At 50.9% G+C, this 19,754-nt stretch overlaps 6 protein-coding genes across 6 annotated transcripts; 3 read left to right on the top strand and 3 right to left on the bottom strand.

Annotated features, from left to right (window-relative positions):
- Positions 1 to 857: 857 nt before the first annotated feature.
- PG985_005444 (uncharacterized protein) lies at positions 858 to 1,852 on the bottom strand (the record flags this gene model as incomplete). The annotated part of the gene is made up of 3 exons (XM_066825213.1): positions 858 to 880; positions 984 to 1,451; positions 1,504 to 1,852. The coding sequence occupies 3 exons, from the start codon at positions 1,850 to 1,852 to the stop codon at positions 858 to 860; spliced, it is 840 nt and encodes a 279-aa protein (XP_066688373.1).
- Positions 1,853 to 5,218: 3,366 nt separating this feature from the next.
- PG985_005445 (uncharacterized protein) lies at positions 5,219 to 7,344 on the bottom strand (the record flags this gene model as incomplete). The annotated part of the gene is made up of 4 exons (XM_066825214.1): positions 5,219 to 5,539; positions 5,590 to 6,418; positions 6,470 to 7,203; positions 7,255 to 7,344. 4 exons carry the CDS (start codon positions 7,342 to 7,344, stop codon positions 5,219 to 5,221), a joined length of 1,974 nt encoding a protein of 657 aa, XP_066688374.1.
- A 1,371-nt stretch (positions 7,345 to 8,715) lies between these two features.
- PG985_005446 (uncharacterized protein) lies at positions 8,716 to 10,053 on the top strand (the record flags this gene model as incomplete). The annotated part of the gene is made up of 4 exons (XM_066825215.1): positions 8,716 to 9,030; positions 9,079 to 9,426; positions 9,473 to 9,784; positions 9,838 to 10,053. The coding sequence occupies 4 exons, from the start codon at positions 8,716 to 8,718 to the stop codon at positions 10,051 to 10,053; spliced, it is 1,191 nt and encodes a 396-aa protein (XP_066688375.1).
- Positions 10,054 to 13,119: 3,066 nt separating this feature from the next.
- Positions 13,120 to 14,918, top strand: PG985_005447 (uncharacterized protein; the record flags this gene model as incomplete). The annotated part of the gene is made up of 3 exons (XM_066825216.1): positions 13,120 to 13,219; positions 13,277 to 14,078; positions 14,165 to 14,918. 3 exons carry the CDS (start codon positions 13,120 to 13,122, stop codon positions 14,916 to 14,918), a joined length of 1,656 nt encoding a protein of 551 aa, XP_066688376.1.
- Positions 14,919 to 15,878: 960 nt separating this feature from the next.
- Positions 15,879 to 17,704, top strand: PG985_005448 (ankyrin repeat protein; the record flags this gene model as incomplete). Its single annotated transcript, XM_066825217.1, has 4 exons — positions 15,879 to 16,078; positions 16,119 to 16,678; positions 17,067 to 17,441; positions 17,562 to 17,704. Coding segments are annotated over 4 exons (1,137 nt in total). The 3' UTR covers positions 17,564 to 17,704.
- Positions 17,705 to 17,896: 192 nt separating this feature from the next.
- Positions 17,897 to 19,680, bottom strand: PG985_005449 (uncharacterized protein; the record flags this gene model as incomplete). Its single annotated transcript, XM_066825218.1, has 2 exons — positions 17,897 to 19,290; positions 19,368 to 19,680. The coding sequence occupies 2 exons, from the start codon at positions 19,678 to 19,680 to the stop codon at positions 17,897 to 17,899; spliced, it is 1,707 nt and encodes a 568-aa protein (XP_066688378.1).
- Positions 19,681 to 19,754: the final 74 nt, after the last annotated feature.

Consider the following 19,754-nt stretch of genomic DNA (forward strand, 5'->3'; position numbering starts at 1 on the left):
TCCTTCTCACCAATCTTGTCTTTAGCTCCTCTCCTCATCACGTCCGTACTTCAAACAAATTTCTGTGGAGATAATGTATAAGTGATAACATCTATAAACTAGGCTCAACTTTTTGTACGGTAAATTTTTCTTCGATAAAAACTGGCACAATCATTTGCCTTAGGTGTTGTGTTAGTGCAAGGCATTCATGCCTAACAAATGGGGCGAGCATTGATATTACTAAAATTGTCAGGCGACAACCCCGCGCCAACAAGCGGAATGAATGGGTTGTAATTCCCCAAAAACCAGAACTGCAGAAACTCGAGATTATCTTGTTGAGTCAATAATTCTTGAAGTTCTCTGCACAACGACGAACTTGACGCAAATCCACGTTGACGGATTTCTGCATTTTTTATTAATAGCTACTCTCTACCTGCATCGCTGCCATTCCATCTTGAGCGACAGATTCGCGGGGTACGCCCAGTTTCTGTTATACCTATCAATTTCCATGGTAAGTCACTGTCCAAGGACACATTCCGAACATGAGCCTAACGCAATAGTTACAAAGAGTCTAGAGGTCAACCCTCTCGGGTCTGATGTCATCGTCCAGGGCAACACATTGCTGCCTCAATACGTGAAAGGAAAGGAACAAGAGGTACAATGGCAGGATTGCAAAGTCTGGATCTACACCGAAAGGACTTGGGTGGAATTGAAGGATGGAGATGGTCAACCTGTTTCTAGTGGAAAAGCAGTGATCCCTAAAGGCTTTGAGCTGTACTTCACGGGGACGACGTTGAAAATATGATGTTATCTCTGTAGATTGGGATATAAGCTATCTCGTATCTCAGTACCTCCACGCAGTCCCATGTACAAACTTATCATGGCACCACCTTTAGCATCGCTATTGATAGTCATAGTGACGCAGTCTGTTTCTATCAGCCTCCCAAATTCGTATTCAGCCAGTCGAAACGGACATGTATCAATAGCTTCATCAATCTGCTTACCAAATAGTTCCTTGATGCATGCCGTTCGACAACGTCGGAAGGTCATACTATGCTCAGGATCTATTCGGACACCAGCCAGCACAGCATATCTCTTCCCCCCTTCCGTTTCGATTTCTATGCCGTATAACTTCAAAGCATAGTATTCCACCTTTTTCTGTATAATATCGATGGTTGTTATGCAGTACTGCATCTTGACTGGATCACGCGGGAAACCCATCGTAACAGCAGCAGTCTGATAATCGGCCGTTGTATCTCTTCTGATCGCGTAATTTAATGTAGATGGAACCAGGTTGGCAATCGCCTGAGGAGCAGCTCTGGAGAAATGATAGTTCTCGTCGACTGCAGAGCCGGTCGCCGGAGCTGCATTTGTGTTGATCTGGTCTTGCGATTGGGGTGGAGTTTCAGGTGGAGCTGTCGGCGATGATTCGACAGGTTCTTCTCGGCTTGGGTTACTTTGCCGAGCAATCTCTGCTTGGTCGTTAGAGAGTTCCATCTATTGAAAGAAGAGAAAAATACATACTTTGGCGCTTGCAGGATCGCTCCATCACATTGATTGCTTCGAGTGTGGTCGGATTGATACTAGAACCCGCGACGCGCTTCGCTGCACTAACTCGGGTCTCCGTAGATAGTTTATCGAAAGCCTCCAATTGACTGGTCTGGTAATTACGTCCTGGAAAATGGGTTTCTCCAGGTGTCGCAAGGAAGTATGCCACCCAGGGTGAAAACCCTACATCCAGAAAGATTCTTGCAGTCGATTCTAAGGGGGCATTCTGTGCCTGCAGATAAGCTGCCTGTAGCCCTTTTGGTGCTCTTTGACGTGTCCATGGTGATTGAAGGTGACTGGCGACCAATTGGATAGCCGTTTCCATGGTTTCTTCATCTTGAACTCCAATTGTTTCCATTGGCCGATCTGAAGAAAGATAGGCTCGAGGAGAAGTTTAGGAAAATAACGGGGAAGAATGGTGGGGGAGGTTGGCAAGGAAAGGTAGCGGGAAAGGATAGCGAGGGAAGATAGCGAGGGAAGATAGCGAGGGAAGATAGCGAGGGAAGATAGCGAGGGAAGATAGCGAGGGAAGATAGCGAGGGAAGATAGCGAGGGAAGATAGCGAGGGAAGATGGTTCGGAGGATAGTGCGGAAGGTAAAGAAGGGTAGTAACGAAGGACGATGTGGAGTGAGGGGATAATATATGGAACATCATTTAGGTGGAGAAAGTACCTTATCCAAATAACTACGCAGGATGCTAAGCCGCACTACTGTGGGCGCTAAGGCAACTGCGCCATGTGAAGCAATAGCCTTGGAAAGAGTATTGACTATGGCCGGCCCGCATGCAACCGCTTCGACTCCGGATCCCCGTGCCAAGCCAGTCGTCGCATGGTAGTAGCCTGAACGTATGCTACTTGCATTGTGACAACTGGTTATGTGCAGTGTACAGTAATATTGACTTCCATCATCCAACGATGTTGACTGTGGTTGGCTGAACTGACAGCTCAGCCATAATGATGCTATGCATTCATAATGATCCTTGACATTACCGTATGTTTCTTTGCTAGCACCACAGCAAAACTAGGGTCACGAAAACCACCAATGTAACTTCTCAAGATAATGTTCAGATCACGATATGGCCCCTAAGATTTCCTGAACGTATCGAGTTGCAGTTATTCTCGGAGCTTAGGTTAGCCAGATGAAGTACCTGATGGATGGCCAAGCCAGTGAACTGTTCCATTGTGAAAAGAGTAGGTTCTCGCTAATACACGGACAGCTGTCTAAGCGACCCGTATGCAGCCTTTTAGACCCGTGACGCTGGTCACCGAATGGATAGCTGAGGTATTGTTCTCGAATCGCGTTTGATGGTACCTGTCTAATATGAACCTGGTATATATAAAGCCTAAGTATCATGAACTATGTAGTGCTACGTGTCAGAGACCAGCTTGGCCACCTTGAAGCCAGACGCAAGATCTCTCAAGTATCGCCTATCCTAGCCCATACTATGCATCCTGCATGAGGTCGTTCCCAGAGCAGACTGGGAAAGATACTTGAGAGTGCTCCCTGGCTAGGACAGACTTTTAGACCATGATATCTGACCGTGCCGTTGCTCCCGCCACTGTTACTAGTCTGACTCTTGGGGGACCGTACGCAGGAACAGTTATTAGCTGACTCTTCTTTCTACCGAGGCCATCCCAGTGATTCCTAGTCGAATTATACTGAACTAAATTGCGACCACTGGCTGTGGCGCTGCTCCTCCAAATAATATCATGTAAGTAGTATAGTACGCACAGAGGCGAGCGATACTTAGAAGTGACTTGCGAATACATGTACAGGTCGGTCGAGTTGTCATGGTCTCCAGACCGTACATGCGACCTTGAATTACTTCGCTCCAGCCATGCAGCAGCGATCGAGAGTATTCTAGCGAGATATCGCAGAAATGAATTCAGACCAGCCACCGATCTGCAGCGAGCAGGGCCAGTCGAGATGCAAGACATCGTTCCATCATTGGCCTGCATCGATAGTGAGTCCCGAATCAAGGTTCATGCCAGGTATAGGGGGCCAGTGATAGTCAACACCAACCGTACTTTGCTTGCATCCTGCATGATGTCGTTTCCAGAATAGTTCGGAAAGGTTTCTGAGGCAAGCCCCGTCAATAGTATCTCCATCGAGGCTGCAGTTAGTTCCCACGTTTGCTTGTTTTAATGCAACATACCCCTAACAGTGATTCTACCCCTTATCCAATATCCCTCGGCATGGGTGCCCGGGGTGTAACATTGATAGGGAAGTCACCTAACAGTCCAACATGATTGTGGTGAACGCCACCGGGTTCGATGTGCTGACGAAACTTTTGGGTAAGCTCCCAGGTCGAGATGAGTCCGGCGAGGCCTCACCATGCTGTATCTTGTACATTGCAGAGTTGACAGCCCTTGGCTTGCACGGCCACCCAATTGGGACCCTAGAATCGTCGCAGGGCTACTTGCTGCAAGCCGTACCCTGGCTATATCTTCCAGGCCATCGAACCTACTCCCGGATGCTTCGAGCACGATCCGGATGTGTACTTCGTGCTCCCCGAGGATCCTCGCATACAGTTAGTTGTAAAAATGGCTCATGTAAGTCGAATGAACAAATCAATACTGCACTCTATGCAACATGATGTCGAGCTGCTCGTTCTTGTTGCGGCTAATGCAAGACAGACTTGTTGATTGACCCCGGGCCGTGACGCTACCCCTAGCCACCATTACTGGCCTGTCTTTGCAGCTCCGTCTAGGAGGCAGTATGCAGCAACAGTCAGTGGTTGGTCTTGTTTACCGAAGCCATCCCAGTGATATCCAACCGAGATGTTTTTGAACCGCGTTATGACCCCTGGTCGTAGCGCTGCCCCTTCACGTATATGCAAGCCATCGTGTCATCATTAGGCTATGTCGACAGTGATCCTAATCCAGGAACATCATCAGTTTGTTGTTGTCTGGCAGGGTCTCAGCAAAAAACATATAGCAAGGTTCGTGTAGAGTATAGGAGGCCAATAACAAGCTTGTCCGCTTTTGAAAGCAATCACAAGGTACGCGTATGCATCTGCAAGTCACCCCCGAGTATTGTCATTCACCCGTACTATGCATCCTGCACGAGACCATTCACAGTACAGACCGGACAGGATCCTCGGGCAAGCTCCCCGATCAAGGCATCTTCATGCTTAGTACCAGAGAATCGTACCCCGAGAGTGTGCAGTGACATGCATTTGGCTACAAATTTGGTAGGTGTGGTTACTATTGAGGCCAATATGCTAGAAGAGGTCGTCATTAGAACGGCTTGGTGATTTATATAAGCTATCTTAAACTATCATTATAGTGAATTGGTTCGGCAACTTTTCTGCCTACCAAATCATTGCAGTCATCTTTGCACTTTTGAAAGAGATCCTACAAGCCATCAAGGTTAGTTTGCAGGGAACATAGCGAAACGTGACATACTTAAGTTAATCCAATTAGGCCAGGAAGATCATTCGGACGTGGAAGCGACCCCTATTTCTCATTATCGTGAGTCGTTTCATAATTATCATAGCACCATTGATAACGGTACTAATAAATTTACGAACGGTCAAGATGTACGAGACAGCGACAAATTACAGTGGGGAGCAAGGAGAAGAGACCGGTGATGTGAAGGGCAACGGCCCAACGGGACCAGTGAAGGGAACGAGTAGGCCTGCTTAATTATCATCTTGTGTGGCTGGCTTGGTTATAAGATTGAAGAGATACTATTCTTTCCCATCCACCCAATCCCAATCCTTCTCGGTGAAAAACTTTATCCAGACGAAACGCTCCTCCTCTTCATCTGTTGTGGTTATACACATATCTTCCTCTATGATAGATAGATGTAGCCGATTATCCGACTGGAAATACTCATCTGTCCTGTCCCTGACAAAACGTGGCAGAGTCTGATCTGATTGAGTCCTTAAAAGATGCATGACGGCGCTGATACGGGCCTTGAATTCATCTTTCGGGGCGCCGGACTGTAGCGACAATGCTACGGAGTTGAAGCGTAGAGCTTGATTAACTCGCTTCTCGAGAATTGGGTGCTATTCAAGTATGTAAGCGAAGCTTCTTAGCTCTGTAGGAAGCTGCTTACAATGAATTCACCGACATCAGACACTAGGTCAACGAGTTCGGGAGGAAACTGTTCAGCTATTTGTGCCACTAGCTTTCCCCTTTTCAACAGCTTCTTTGGGCATCCGTTCCAATCGAGCCGCCAGGTGCCTTTCCAACGTTCTTCCAGATCCCTCCGTAGAGGTATAAACATTGGCTGATTGACATATACGAAACTCTCGAAGTCGAAAGCCTCAGGTCCTACCGCACGCATGGATTGACTCGGAGTAGCACTCGCGTGAAGGTATGCACTGCCCCCTGAGTTTGCTAAGTGAAGAAGGCTTTGAGCTCCATCAGAAACGTCGTCCCTTCCATATCCACCCGAGATCCCAGGTATGGCAGGCCTCACACCAGAGTCGTGATTGGGTAGGTCTGCTGTCCTCCTATTGCCTGTATGAGTTGCAGCGGTAGAAAGGTTCGTTACATTAAGTGGTAGATCGAACGTGTTGTCCGCTGGACTCCCGTCTTCACAAGAGGGGCCCTTCTGCGATCCTAGAGCCAAGCTTGGAGTTACTCTACCAGCAGGGAGCTCAATCAACTGTTGCTGATTGGTAAGCCGAACGGCATCGTTGCATCCCAGATTTTGCGCAAGCCATAATTCCCAAGATTGGCTTGTTAAAACATAGGATTCTCCATTTGGCCTCGGCTCGGATGCATATTCCTGCGCTTTCTCAAAAAGATGGCCTAAAAGGACCACGGTGAGTCCCTTGAACTGGCCAGCAGCTGTGTGGATCCCCCGCTGCTCTAGGGACGTGATCAGATTCTTGCGATGATCGTCATATCCATCTGCCAGGGGCCAATGTTCTTCTAGCCTGGACATCCGTTGGATTAGTGCGGATGATCTTGACGTAGTGAGGACTTACGTTGACTTTGGGATGTCGCGGTTCGAGAACGCTATTAGTATATCAAGGTTTCCAAGGTCGGATAGGAAGCGGCAGTAGCGTTTACCCTTGCGAACTTCCGATTCGGAAATTTGGTTCCCGTTTGTCAGCGAAGCGGGGACATCGTCGCGTCCAAATATAGTTGCCAACATATACATGCCTATCAGCCCAACTCGCCTTTGCCTCAGCTGCACTTCCTTCGCCAATACATCGGAGCGGACTTTTCCCATGTGCTGTCCCTGGACTAAGCGGAGGAGGACAGATGGGAAGTTATCTTCTGGTTCTGTTGTACATGGGTCGAGGCTTTGGCAGGCTTGCCTGCGAAAGAATGTATTGGGGTCCTGCGCCCAGAGGCGGGTGAAAGGCAGAAGCTCTTGAACAGGAACTATAGGAGTGTTGTTTTCTTGGACTCGTCCTAAACGGGTTTTCGCGGTGTCACCAGGTATTAGGACACGGTCTCGCGTAGTCGATGGTGTAATGGGTCTCGGAGCTCCATCGATGGTAGTTGTAGATATGGGGTCTTGAGCCTTGGGCGGCGTCCGTCTGCGAGCAGGCCCTGAGCATTCGCCGGTAACCTCCGAGAGAGTCCGTTTTCGTGTCTTCGATGGCGGTTTCGTGATAGTAGGGTTTGGGGTTTGATCTACGAGCTCCGTGATGCATCTTCGCGTTGCCGGGGGTAGCGTGTGGAAGAGGGAGCGAATAATGCCGATGAACTCCTACAGACAGAGTAAGCACCTGAAAACAATGTATATATCTAGGCGACTTACCGGTGCCTCCAGAAGTTTTTCCTTTCTATCATACACATGGCAGATGCTTGTGAGTCGGGCTGCCAGAAGTCGAAACTCTGTCATTTCCATGATGGTTATCTGACGACAATGCGACATCTCTTCCGATAACGGAGTCAACGCTTATCAATGGAGTGGATCACGCTACGTCCAATCTTGTCACGTGAAGTAGAGAAGATCCAGCGAGTTTCATTCCACAATTTCCCCACTGAGCTCTCCGCGACCTTTTCTCAACCTACAAGCACATCTTCAAGCGCCTGGGGGACAGCATTACATGCACAATACCTATTCTGTAAGTTTGTCAAAATTGAAAACCCGAAAGATAACTTCTATCTCAACCGTCTCCTAGGACGATGTCGTTGCTGACCTAGATGCAATGCTTGCTGTAGTCCATGAGAAAGCGCCAGATACTAGACTTACACTCCATGAGAGCACGAGCGGTGTGCGACCGAGTCATGGATCCCTCAGTGTAAAATGTCGTTAGAAAGGCAAGTGTGGGGTCACGACATTTGGCCAAATGTCGTGGAAATCCGCTCAATACGGTAACCAGATTTCAGCACGGACCAAGTTGTCTCCAAATGCTATATTGCATGAGCAACGCTATCTGCGAATTCCACCTATTGTCTACGTAGACCACGCGAGGCTTCTATTGGTGTTATATCGCAACTATCCACACCTACTCTCGATAGTTGATGGCCTGCGAGCCGTTGAAAGATGATGGTCTACCAGCGCAACCGCTCATCCAAGCATGCACGTAATTCTTTCTCCGAAAGCACTCACCAATCGCCAACATCACAATCCATCCACCAACATATTTGTCTCAATGAGTTTCGACATCATAAACCAATCTTCCACGACACCGACCCAATCGATTGGATGCACTTGGGACTAGCTGATATGTGGCCCACTCACTCGGCCATCAGAGTATAACCCGCCAGGTCCTGTTTTGGCACCTCTATTGAATGCTGTTCAGGAATGGACAAGCTCGGGTTAATAGCCCAGATGGGAAAGGAAAGCATGATGGCGGCTGGGTGATCATTTGGGACCCCTGTACATGAACATGTTTTCGGAACGCCCTCAGGACCACAGTAGCAACCCCTCTTCTTGCGATATCTGAGTTCTTTCGTGTTGCGCTGGCCTTGGCTTGCAGGGTTAGGAACGAACCATGCCGCCGCCTAGTCTTCGCGCCTACCTCTGTCACACTCGACTAGTGATATCTGTAGGGGTGCTTTCATCTCCACACTTCCTCCTTCTTTTTTTGGTATTTCCGACCATGCAGGATGTCCTCGTCCCGGATGGCCCGCGGTGGTCTTGGCGCCACTATGCCGAGGTGCAGGCAGGATCCTTCTATGGTTCTCGCCCATATAATCCATCTGCAGGTCACTTCTGGTTGCCTGGTTCGCCTGTGCAATGTGACAGTCTTCTTCCTTTGTTCGTCTTACAATGGCGTCCAATGATGAGTGGGAAGTGTCGCTACTCGTCTCCGAAATTGTCCTGGCTTTCACCCTTCTTTCTGCTGTCCTAACTTTTCTTTCCGCTGCCTATGCTTTCCCTGCCACTGTCCCTGTCACGGAACAGGGGGACCCTCCAGAGAAGAAGACAATCTTTGCTGCATATCCCAAATCCTTTAAATCCTTATGTTTTATCGAGGCACTGGCTACTTGTGTAGCTAGCATTGTCCTGTTTGTCTTTGGGCTTGACCGGCATGCCTACTGGCTGGTGATTTTTCCGGCGACATGGCAAAGTCTTGCTTTTGCGGTGCGTTGCCTAGTATCTACCACAACGAATGCTTGCTAACTTTTATAGCGGAGTTTATGTCTCCGTATGATGTACGCTCCCTTGGGTTGGCTTCTTATCCCCGCTGCTTGTGTCATTGACATGGCTACAGCGGGCTTCTTCGTTGGAGCTGTCGTGTGTGCATATCAATCCTCCGAAACCAGTGCTAAGGTCTTGACTCTGATTCCCTCAATCCTGAGTGGGATATGCGTCGCTGTATGGACCAGCTACTTTATTCTCCAGATCAACAAGATGCCACCAGAGGCCAAATCAAAGAGCAGGAATTCACGACATTTGTTTATTGTGATCACCGTCCAGCAAATCTGCTCGATCTTGTCATTTGCATCCTTTCGGGTGAGCTGGCAACCGTTCCTTGGAGTAAGACGACATTCCCGCGTGGCCTAGATCAAGTCTAATCTTTCAGATCATCGTCTTGCCGCATCTCACCCTCGCGGTCTTACAAGTGCTGGCTCCCCCCCGAAGGGTGAAGCTGTGGGTGCGGAAATCGTGTACTGAGGTGTGGGCGCGATCACGGGGTCCTGATCTAGCAGATAGCGCAGCCCTCCACCGAATCTCCTCGAGTGGCTCTAATGGGGGGTATTTCCCCAAAGGAGGCGACGAAGCCGGCGATTTGGAGAGAGCAGCATTTGGCAACGATGTTCCTGGAACCCTCGCCGAGACTTTCCAGATTGGAATCATGGATTGTACTGAAGGAAGAAAGCGCTTTCCGAAGCAGGTATGTTGCTCACTCGCATCGGCTTCGACATGATCGGTACTGACACGTCACAGCCACACATCGCCTTGGCGGGTTACAGATTCCTGATCCAGTTTGTCAACCCGGAGGAAGCTAAAGAGCAGGATATACTCATTGATTTTCCAAAAGGCGGTGACCCAGTGGTATCTTGCAACAAGGCGACGGGGAGTTCACAAATCACTGTGTGTGGCCAGGCCCAGGATGCTGTGGAGTATGTTCAGAGTGTCCTATGTTCAAAATACTCTGAATAGGCGGGTTGCAATCGTCAAAAGGCACTTTCTTGTACATAGATTTCTGTTCTCATAGCACGGTTGTAATCAGGGAAGCTGTCTCGCGAATTAAATTCCACGCATTGCATAGACGACCCACCCAGAGTCGAGACCCCTGCTGACCCACCGATTCCCCGGTCGTGCATGCCCCACACAGTTCCCTCTCGGATCTGGCAGGTACCTGACCACGTAGGGGCCGGGTGTGTCGATGCACCCCACGCTACGTCCCGAGTGCGTGTGGGGGGCCACTAGCGCCGACTCCCAACGTCCTTCCTTGGCGCACCAACCCAAGGGACGATCGCGATGTCCGGCCGCTCCCGGGAGAGCTGGACCGCGCCCCTTGGTTCCGTTCTCCTGGATAACATTGGGGCTAGTCGCTTGCTGTGTGACTACTTATACGGGCCGGTCGCCTTTCAGGCAACCACAGCCTCTTCCCATGCAGCACCCTTTGGTTGCCTGACTCTCACCTCTCGCGTATCAGATCGATCTCGTCCTTGCCCGTCATGTGCGACTACACCCAGGTAGGACGGAAGCCTTGCTGGGTGATCTGGAGCTGATCGTTTCCAGGTCGAGTACTCGTGCGGCCATTTCCGCTTTCGCGTGCAACGTTGGTGCGCCCATTACGAACGCACTCACCGCGTGTGCCCACCCAACATCACCACCGGAGAGCTGAGGTGAGTGGCTGACTTGCGCTACTACGGTGCGACGTTGACCACGACACAGGGGTGATGAGCTGTGCACCGACTGTCGGCCTCACAAGCCAGCGCCTTGGGAGCATATGATTCGGCGAACGGTGCGTGCTGGACAGAACGTCTAGTGGAGGCCTTGTACGTAGTGTCACATACTATTGCCGTTGTGGGCTGTCTACAGCTTGCCTGAATTGATTGTCTCTCCATGCCACTTCCCATGGTGCCCTCCCAGCTGATCCCTGTTTGACCCGTATTGAGTCGAGACGTGATGCGAGAACCCCAAGGAGGACCCAACCGACCTGGCGCTTGGAGTTACTTTCCGCTTCTGGCCCTCGAAACCTCCCTGTACACATGTTTGCGAGTATTACCTGGAGGATTCGCTTCCTGGAAAGGAAGCTCATCACGAACCCCAGCGCTGCACCGCCAACCCCTTCCCACTTCTTCCAGACCGTACTATGTGATGATGGCATCCTCGAACCACGCGTCTCTTGCGCCCGTCCCTTGTCCTTAACACAACCTGACAATTATAAGAACTGCGTAATATGGATGTCCATCTGGAACCAACATCCCCCCTCGCCCCTCGGCATTTGTGGCAAGATTCTAGCCAAGGTGTCTCGGCTGCAGTAGCAACTTGGATGCACCTTAAGTGATCGCGACCGTAACCGATAGGCCACAACCGACAGGCCGTGCATCTTCTTTTGGCTGTTCCTTTGCATTGACGTATAGGATTCCATCCGGTGTCATGGGTGTGGAGCTAAGTGGCATGATACGCTCCCTTACACGGAGGACATGCCACGGCAGGTGCTTACTGCAGCAGAGAATGCCCCCCAGCTATCACTGATCATGCATCTCCCAGCGTACCTCCCCCTTTGTGGTCAGTGTTGTCAGAGAGTCCCCGGGCTGGCAAGACCTTGATTGCTATCACCGCTACCAGACACCGTTCCGTCCCGGGGCATTATCTTGCTCCCTTGTGGGGCACTTTCCACGTAGCGCTGTGCCTTCGCCATACATGTCGCTACTGGGTCTTTTCGGACAGCGGCCGTGCCCTAACCACGGTCTCTGCAGAAACGCTGTTCATGATTGGCAAGCTGAATATAAAGTGAGCTGAACTACACCCTACTGGCTCCTACCTTTCTCAAGACGCTCACTATGGAAGTCCCCGGAGAAGGAAAAGCCCCCCACGGGGTGCTCGTCACCACTTCGACCACAAAGGTGTGTGGCCTTACCAGATTGTAGACCTGCGAAAACGTGACCCGACAACCGCTTATGCTCGTAAGTCGATTCTTTTGTTTCCATAATGCACGCTATTTCGGTCTCTTATCAACGGGATTAGTATCGATCCACTCATATCACCACATCGAGGACTATGGGCTCCTTCAGTGTACACTTCATTGTTGTACCATTGCTATCGGAGTGCTATCGGAATATGTTTGGTTCGGATTGGTTGTGAAATTCGAAAGTGGAGTACAGTAGCATATATCGCACTCATATGTAGCAATCTTGGGCATGCTCACAAACACAGGGGCACTGCAATCCAAGTGTTCTCCCCCCTTTGGTTTAGCTTGTCTTCCAGCGACTTTCCCCAACCCGCTAGAGCTTATTGCGTGGCTGCCATACCTTTCATTCTTTGTTATTTCCTTTTCTCATTTCCTCTTCCTTTTGTTGACTCGTTGCTGAATCAGACGAGCTGATCAACACGGGATACTGGCGCACATTGCCATTGATTGGCCAGACATATCCAGACGATCCCGAGACTGAAGCTACGTCCAATCCTCGATGGAGATTGATGCTCTGTACCTCCAACAATTCCGCCACTGGACGGCTTTTGGTTGTTCTTAAGGGTGTCTTGGTCTCACCCCCACCAGCGACGGCCCTGGCGATGGCGAAAGCGTACCGGCTTTCGTCTTCCGGTGCAACCCCTGTCAACGCGCCGAGACTTGCATGCACGGTACCACCCAGGAAGCGACCCGAAGAGGTTGCGCGAGGTGCACCCCAGGCCACTGCAACTTCACACGGCACACGCCTGCTCAGGGGCACCTTGTCCTACGAATCCTTCCTTTCCTTCCGATCTCCCTCACCTCATGGATACTCGAACCATCGTTCCCAGACTCCTTGCACAATGTACGTCAGTAGCGAACCACGACCTGCCCGTCTCGCCGTGGCACTATACCTGCGTCAGACTGCCCATATTTCCACACATTGGACGCACCCTTCCACACCTTTTACACTCTACAACTCTTGACAATCCATTGGCCAATTGATGTTTGCTTCCCGGTCACAATTTGCATATTTGCAATCGTTCCGCTACACTTATCCTTTCACCCACAGATTCATTTGCTGGGAAGCATCTAGAGCCACCATGCCTGGCAGACCTGAAGGATTGGTCCTGACCGTGGACCCTAACGTCATCCACAAGGTCGATACTGCCAATGCCCAAAATCTATTCAATATGTGGACGGGTACGTTGACTCGCTCGGTATTGGTGCTGCTTGACTTGGGACTAACTTCCCTGGCAGTCTTCTCTAGGTGTGCGGACTCCGTCGAGCAAGGCCGACGATTAGAGAACCTCAGCTGGAGACTCTGGAACCGCGAGACCTTCTGCTGCGACACCACTGAGAGCAAACTACGACAGGCAACCTCTACCCCCGTCGCCGCCACAGCACCCAAGGACATTCCCGAATTGCGGATACCAGAAGTTCCTCAATTGTCCGGCAGTGTGGACTCTATCGCTGAATACGAAGAGGCCATTGAGTTCAGCTCCGAATCCGAACCCATGGAGATCTCCCGACCCAGAATTCTTCGACAAGACTCGAACGCGAGCAATCGCAGCCGCGGCCGTGAGCGCCACATCACATCTGACCACCTGGAGAAGATGGTCGTTTCCATTATCCAAGACAAGGAACCCAACCTGGTACCTTTGGCTGAGATGTCCTCGCCGTCCCTCGAACCCGAGTCGGACGACTCTCAGACAGCCTATTCATCCCCGGATGTTCAACAAACACCCGACACACCCACCACACCGACAACCGAGCCCATGTGCCACTCATCTGTGGAAACACAGTCCGTCATGTCTGCTTCGGTATCATCGGGCGTTACTTCCAGCACCAGCGGCGAGCGTGCCCCGAGTCGAACCACAGTTATCCGCGGCTTTTCTCCTTCTCAAGTCTCCATTCCGACACTGCAGCTTCGCAGTCAAGAGTCAATGAAGCCACTCGCCCTCGGCGGGATCCCCGAGCCCGAAGCTGCTCCAGCATACCGCCCGGTCCAGCTTAAGGGGCAGCCCGCCAAGTTTGCCCTCGGTGGCTCTTCGGGTCATGAGTATACTCCTCAAAGTTGAAGAGTGCCATGCACTCTGCTCGACCCAACTCTTTGTTGAACGCCCAGAAGATAAAAACCTCGTTTAGCAACCAGGTCAGCATACGCACTATCCAGACACAAGATAGTGACGAGCAGTCGGATAGCTACATCGATGAGAGCGCTATCGACGATGATGAGGATGATTCGGAGTGGGAGGATTCCATCGAGGAGGCCGGCAAGGAGAGTATGGACGACCCATTAACTTTCAAGCGCGTCCCGTCCAAACCCAACCTGACCTCTCACCGGTCCAACCTTAGCTTGATGTTTGCTGGTGCGCAGGACCAGCGCCCCCGTGGTGGCTTAGGTGCCGCTATTGCTTCGCAATCCACTTCGGCTCTGCAACGCGCGCGGACTGTCCAGCACATCCCCACAGTCAAGGCCACTTCGCCGAACGATTCCGACGACAGCGGTCTTGAAATGAAGGATGGCATGCGCCACACCCCTTTGAGGCCCATCAACGAGGTTCCTCGCAGCACGGCCCAACCTATCATGACAAGTGCCAATGGCAATCAACGCCAATCAGCACTGTCGCCACGAACTACGAGACGCAACATGCTACACAACGAGTTGACAGAGTCGCTCCACCGACAGCTCCTCTGGGAGCGTCAGCAAAAGACATCCACTGCCAACGCTGTGCTTAAGAGGCGGCACACTTCCCATGATGTGGCCAACCTCAAGCAATACCCCGAAAAGGTTTGCATGAAGAAGACCGAGGAGACCCAGGAGGAGCCCAACGCCACCAGCTGGAACCAATACCTGGAGCGTGATGCCGTTGGCGGCTACCACGCCCAGGGATGGTGAGCGTTCTACACGCATCCAGACTGGAGGGTTTTGTATTCACTGCATTGCGAGGCGGGCGGTTCCGAATGAGGTTGAATCATAACGGACGGCGTTTGTCGGGGCGGGTACATCGTTGTATGTTCGTAATCAATCACGCAAGAAACCATATATCCCTGGCGACAATAGAGAAAGCAATGGCTTCGCTTTACCGCGACGTACTTACAATGCCTGCCACGAATTAAAAAGACGGGAATTCCAAAGCACTCCATTCTGTTGTTCCACGTACTCGTAAATTACTTCACTTGCCAGCATTCGGAGATGCATGGTTCTTTTAGTAGTAGTCTTGACGGATGCACATCTCACGCCCTCTTTTATGGTGTCTATTGCTTGGAACAATGGAAGCCGCGCGGAACAGTACATACAAGCCACGGTAGACCGGATAGGTTCATGCCAAGGGAAATGTGACATGTAAAAATGACACAAAAACATCCATAAGATGTATGCAAGCTGCTGCAGGTATTCGACGGACCATGGTCGTACCATGTAGCCAGAAAAAGAAAACGAGGTACTCCGTACAACTGTAACCCATGGTAAGATACGCGAGCTTCCCAGCTGAAAACCCTGGCAGACTGCCGTTCCGCCGCCGACACAGTGAGGACATGAACCAATAGTGACGCCTAGGATTTTCGGTACAGTGAACAAAGGTCATATATCTCAGCGCTTTAAGACTGGCCACCGATGTCCAACTTCTTCAGCTCTCCCAACCTCTAAAAGCAGACAAATGTACGGAGATGGCATTTATTGCTTTTCTTTTTCTTCTGTTCTTTGTTTTACTATATAAATTAAGGCCATACCCTCTTTATGTAGTGGAAACCGGATGCTAGAAGGCAAGTTCTAGACTTGAAAGTGAACTGAATTACGGCATAATACTCGAGCATTCTAAGCACTTGTTTGTCTTGTCTCTTCCGACGAAATCATACAATGAAATTCATTCCAATCAAACCCGCATCCTCACCACACCGTATAGTCGAGAAACCTTTGCAAAACAGACGTGAACTTGTCGTCAAAGCCTGTAACACTTGTCGCATGCGAAAGAGCAAGGTGAACAAACCATTACAATCATCAAAGCGAATTGTTGCACGAACTGAGCTACGCCTAGTGTTCTGGAGACCGACCGACGTGTAACAGTTGCCAAGAAAAGAGCCTAGACTGTATATACAGTGATGATAAGGAAGAGAAGGGAAAGAAATTCGAAATACTCAGCGCGTTCGCGAAAAAGCTAAAGGATTTACCGCTACAGGACGCTGAACGACTCCTGCACGCTTGGCGAAGTAGCGACGGCAAGATTGAACCACTCTCAAAGCTACTTGACGTTCCGACAGAACCAGAGAGCGTTCCTGCATCCGTCTCTGGACCTCAGGTTTTGACCTCGCGTGAACAAACAGCCTTCTTCGTGGACGCTTTCTTCAGTACCAACGACCAAGTATTCCACGTTTTCAGCAGGGACCAAGTTGAAAAATATATCCACCTATGCTATGATGAAGACAGCCAGAAGCAAACGGCTGACGCTTGCTGCTTGTCGGCCGTAGCTGCTGTTGGCTCCCAGTACCGACACGAGGTTGTCGACAAACAACTGCGGCCCCGAAGGACGTTCTATGATCTCGCCCGTGGTCATTTCGAATCGGCCCGAGACATCCAGCCCTCAGACGCCATCAAAGTCTCTACCATGTTATGCCTGTATAACATCACGAGTAGCGCAGATGAGGCTGCTAGATATGCGGGTAAGCTAACATCTTCCCAGGGGATGGCCCACTTTAGTTAACTAACTGCATGCTACGCTCTGAACACCCCCTAGAGAAAGGCATTGAATTATACAGGAAGCATACAACAGGACTAGCTGCTGACAGCCCCGAGCTGGTGGAACTTGGCAGGACTTGGCGTGCATTGGTATTTATGTCGAGGTAAAGAGCAGCTGGTTTGGCATTGGGACTACAAGCTGACAACAAGTAGTTGGTTACATACCTGGCTTAGCAATGAACGGGGAACAACACTGTGGAAGTGTCTGAGCGACATAAAGCCTACGCAGCTCGAAAAGTATAAATCGACAAATTTAGAAGATAGTAAGTTGCGCTTCCAGATGGTAAATTGACTAATGCGAATACCTCACAGGAATGCAGAACGAAATGCTCAAGGTTTCATTGCTTAATGCACGAGCACGGCAGACACTACGAGCATCCAAGGAGCTTACAGAACATTCTCTGCAAAAGAACCAAGACGACCTGAACACTTGGTATGACGAGCTACCTTCGGAGGCAAAGATTGGCGCTATGTTCAAACACGATACGAGCACTAGGCTTTCTATATGGCGCACTCACCTGCTTCATCTCGGTGGCATGATGTTGTGCTACCGCCAAATAGCTGCCAAAGGATCTCCAGAGCAAGAGAGTTCGTTACTCGAGTTTAAACGGAATGCTGTAGATGCCGCAATAACTTCTGCCAGAGCATTTCGTCTCCTCCTGGATAGCGAAGAAGTGCCTAAGCACTGTTGGTTAAGCAGGTACAGGTCACCCCTTTCCATATTTGACCCAGTTGGCGCTACTAATACATTATTGAAGCTCTCACGCCTCCACGTCCTGCGCAATTCTATTACACTATTGTACTAAGGAACTTGCCAATGGAACCGATGCATGGGAAGACGCGAAGATGGGTGCCACACACTGCCTCGGAGTCCTCGAGTCCTGCAGTCAGCTCGACCCGGTAGCGGCCCAATCATGCACCCAGCTGTCGTCAACATCGCGCATCCTTGATAAATTTCGAAAGAATAGCAACCTGATGTCCCTTCCAGCGTCGCAGGCGCTAACAAGGTCAATCAGTGCTGCTATGCTCAGTATGCTGGAGATCCTCAACCCACCTGCCCCAGATTATCTTAGCTGTTGGATTGAACTTATCGGCTCGGTATACAACGCGAAAGAACCTACAGACCGCGTTTGCCACAGGCACTAGCATTCAGAATCCGAGTCGTCATCAGCCAGACCCAGCGAAGTCTTATCCACGTCGTCATCGTCCTTGCCGCCATCGCCATCGCCCTCCTCGGCGTCACTAGCAAAACCGAGAAGCTCCTTATCCATATCGTCAAGGTCGTCAGCGTCTTCCATGGTGACATCGCCATGAGCAGTGCCATCCGTGCACGACTTCCCCTTCTGGCTGAATCCCGTCCTCTCGCTTCCTTCGGCGTAGTCTCCGTTCATTTCCGGCGTGGGGCCCTTGTGCGCGCGCTGCACCCTGAAGGGGCGCACGGCACCCCGGTTGGAGTACTCGGGGGCCTCCCATCGCTCAAGACGCCGTTCTGCACGCCGGAAAGCCGAAACGTGGGACACGAACTCCTCACCAAAGTCATCCGGCTCCGAGGTCAGCTGGCAAAGACCACCGAACCCCGGACCACGGTAGGGTATGGATTTATCCATAGCACACCTGAACTCTTCCTCATCGCTATCGACAAAGGGGTCCTCCATGGCATCGAGGCGGTATATTGCGCGAATGATGGCACCCTCCTGCTGCCGCGATTTGTGAGCTTTGCGCTGGGCCTTCCGTAGTCCGTGGTGTAGGATGTGCTTGACGCGCTTGTTCCGGTTGTGCTCCACGGCAAGCTGATGGGTAGTAGGCGGCCGGGGCTTGCGGGGAACTAGACCGTCGAGTGCTCCAGATCCAGGCCCGGTGGGAGAGGAAGGTTCGAAGGGTCTGATCCCTGGCAGGATTGCGGCAGAAGTCCCATCATCACCAAGCAGCTTACCTATCCATACATCACGTTTGCTTGGCTGGTGATCTTGGGCATACTGAGCATCGGCGGCAATGATCTTGGCTCGATGGGCTTGTTTCTCGCGGCCAAAATCGAATTCTATTTGGGGGTCAATGTTCTCCTGGTCTTCTTCTTCAGGTGCCATAGGGTGCAACTTAGGCACCCCTTGGTTTGACAGATCCGTATCGTAGATCACACCGGCACCAAAAGGGTTCTCGTCACATCCTTCTTCCGTGAAATCCGATTCCAGGTAGAACCACATCAGCCACAGGAAAGCGTTGGCACGAGAGGAACTGGTAAAATTGGTCTTCATAATCAAGTCGTGGAACTTGCCGTCGCTCGGGAAGTGCAGTTCGGCAATGTGTGTTGCCTGTTGGCAGATGAGGAATATCAAGTTGACCGGGTTTGTCCGCGGAAGGTCAAGATCCTTGAAGTCATTGAGACTGTGAGGCTCGGGCCTGTCTTCGGTGCTAGCCTTGATAATGACCTTGAGGCGCGGAGTATCCTGCAAACGCTTGTAGGCAGTGGCATCTTGGTAGGCCTGGAGAGAGGGAATGGCATGGTAGGTGCGAAGCTGGGCTCGCATCTCGGGGAAGACTAGTAGTAGACAAGAGGTCAGTATGATGATGATGCAAGCAATAAAGATAGAAAAGGGGACTGGAACGGTGACGTACATTCCAAGGTGGTATTCATACGGCCAACATTGACCAACAGACAGACCATAGCCACGCTCTTCGCGGCCTCCCGATCACTAAGCAGTTTGTCGCGAAGGACCTTGCTGGTCTTGCTGCTTCTAGCCATGGTGTCAATGTACAAGTCGGCAAAGGTCTGCTTCTCCGTCTGAGTGAGGTCGTAGCTGTTGGTGAAGACCTTTCGCTCGTTGTCTAAGACGGCGCGGAGAAAGTCGTATTGGATGTCTTTTCGCCATAGTGGCTCGCCATCCTTCTTCTTGAGGGGCTGTAGCTTTTCGGGCTTGGAATCGACCATGTTCGTGTGCTCCACGCCAGCGTCCTCGTTATTGCCGTCACTATTCGTGGAAGACAAGGCGCTTCCTGAAATGC

The sequence above is a fragment of the Apiospora marii genome, assembly GCF_038362585.1.
Source record: "Apiospora marii strain CBS 49790 chromosome Unknown utg000003l_segment0_segment0, whole genome shotgun sequence".
NCBI lineage: Eukaryota > Fungi > Ascomycota > Sordariomycetes > Amphisphaeriales > Apiosporaceae > Apiospora > Apiospora marii.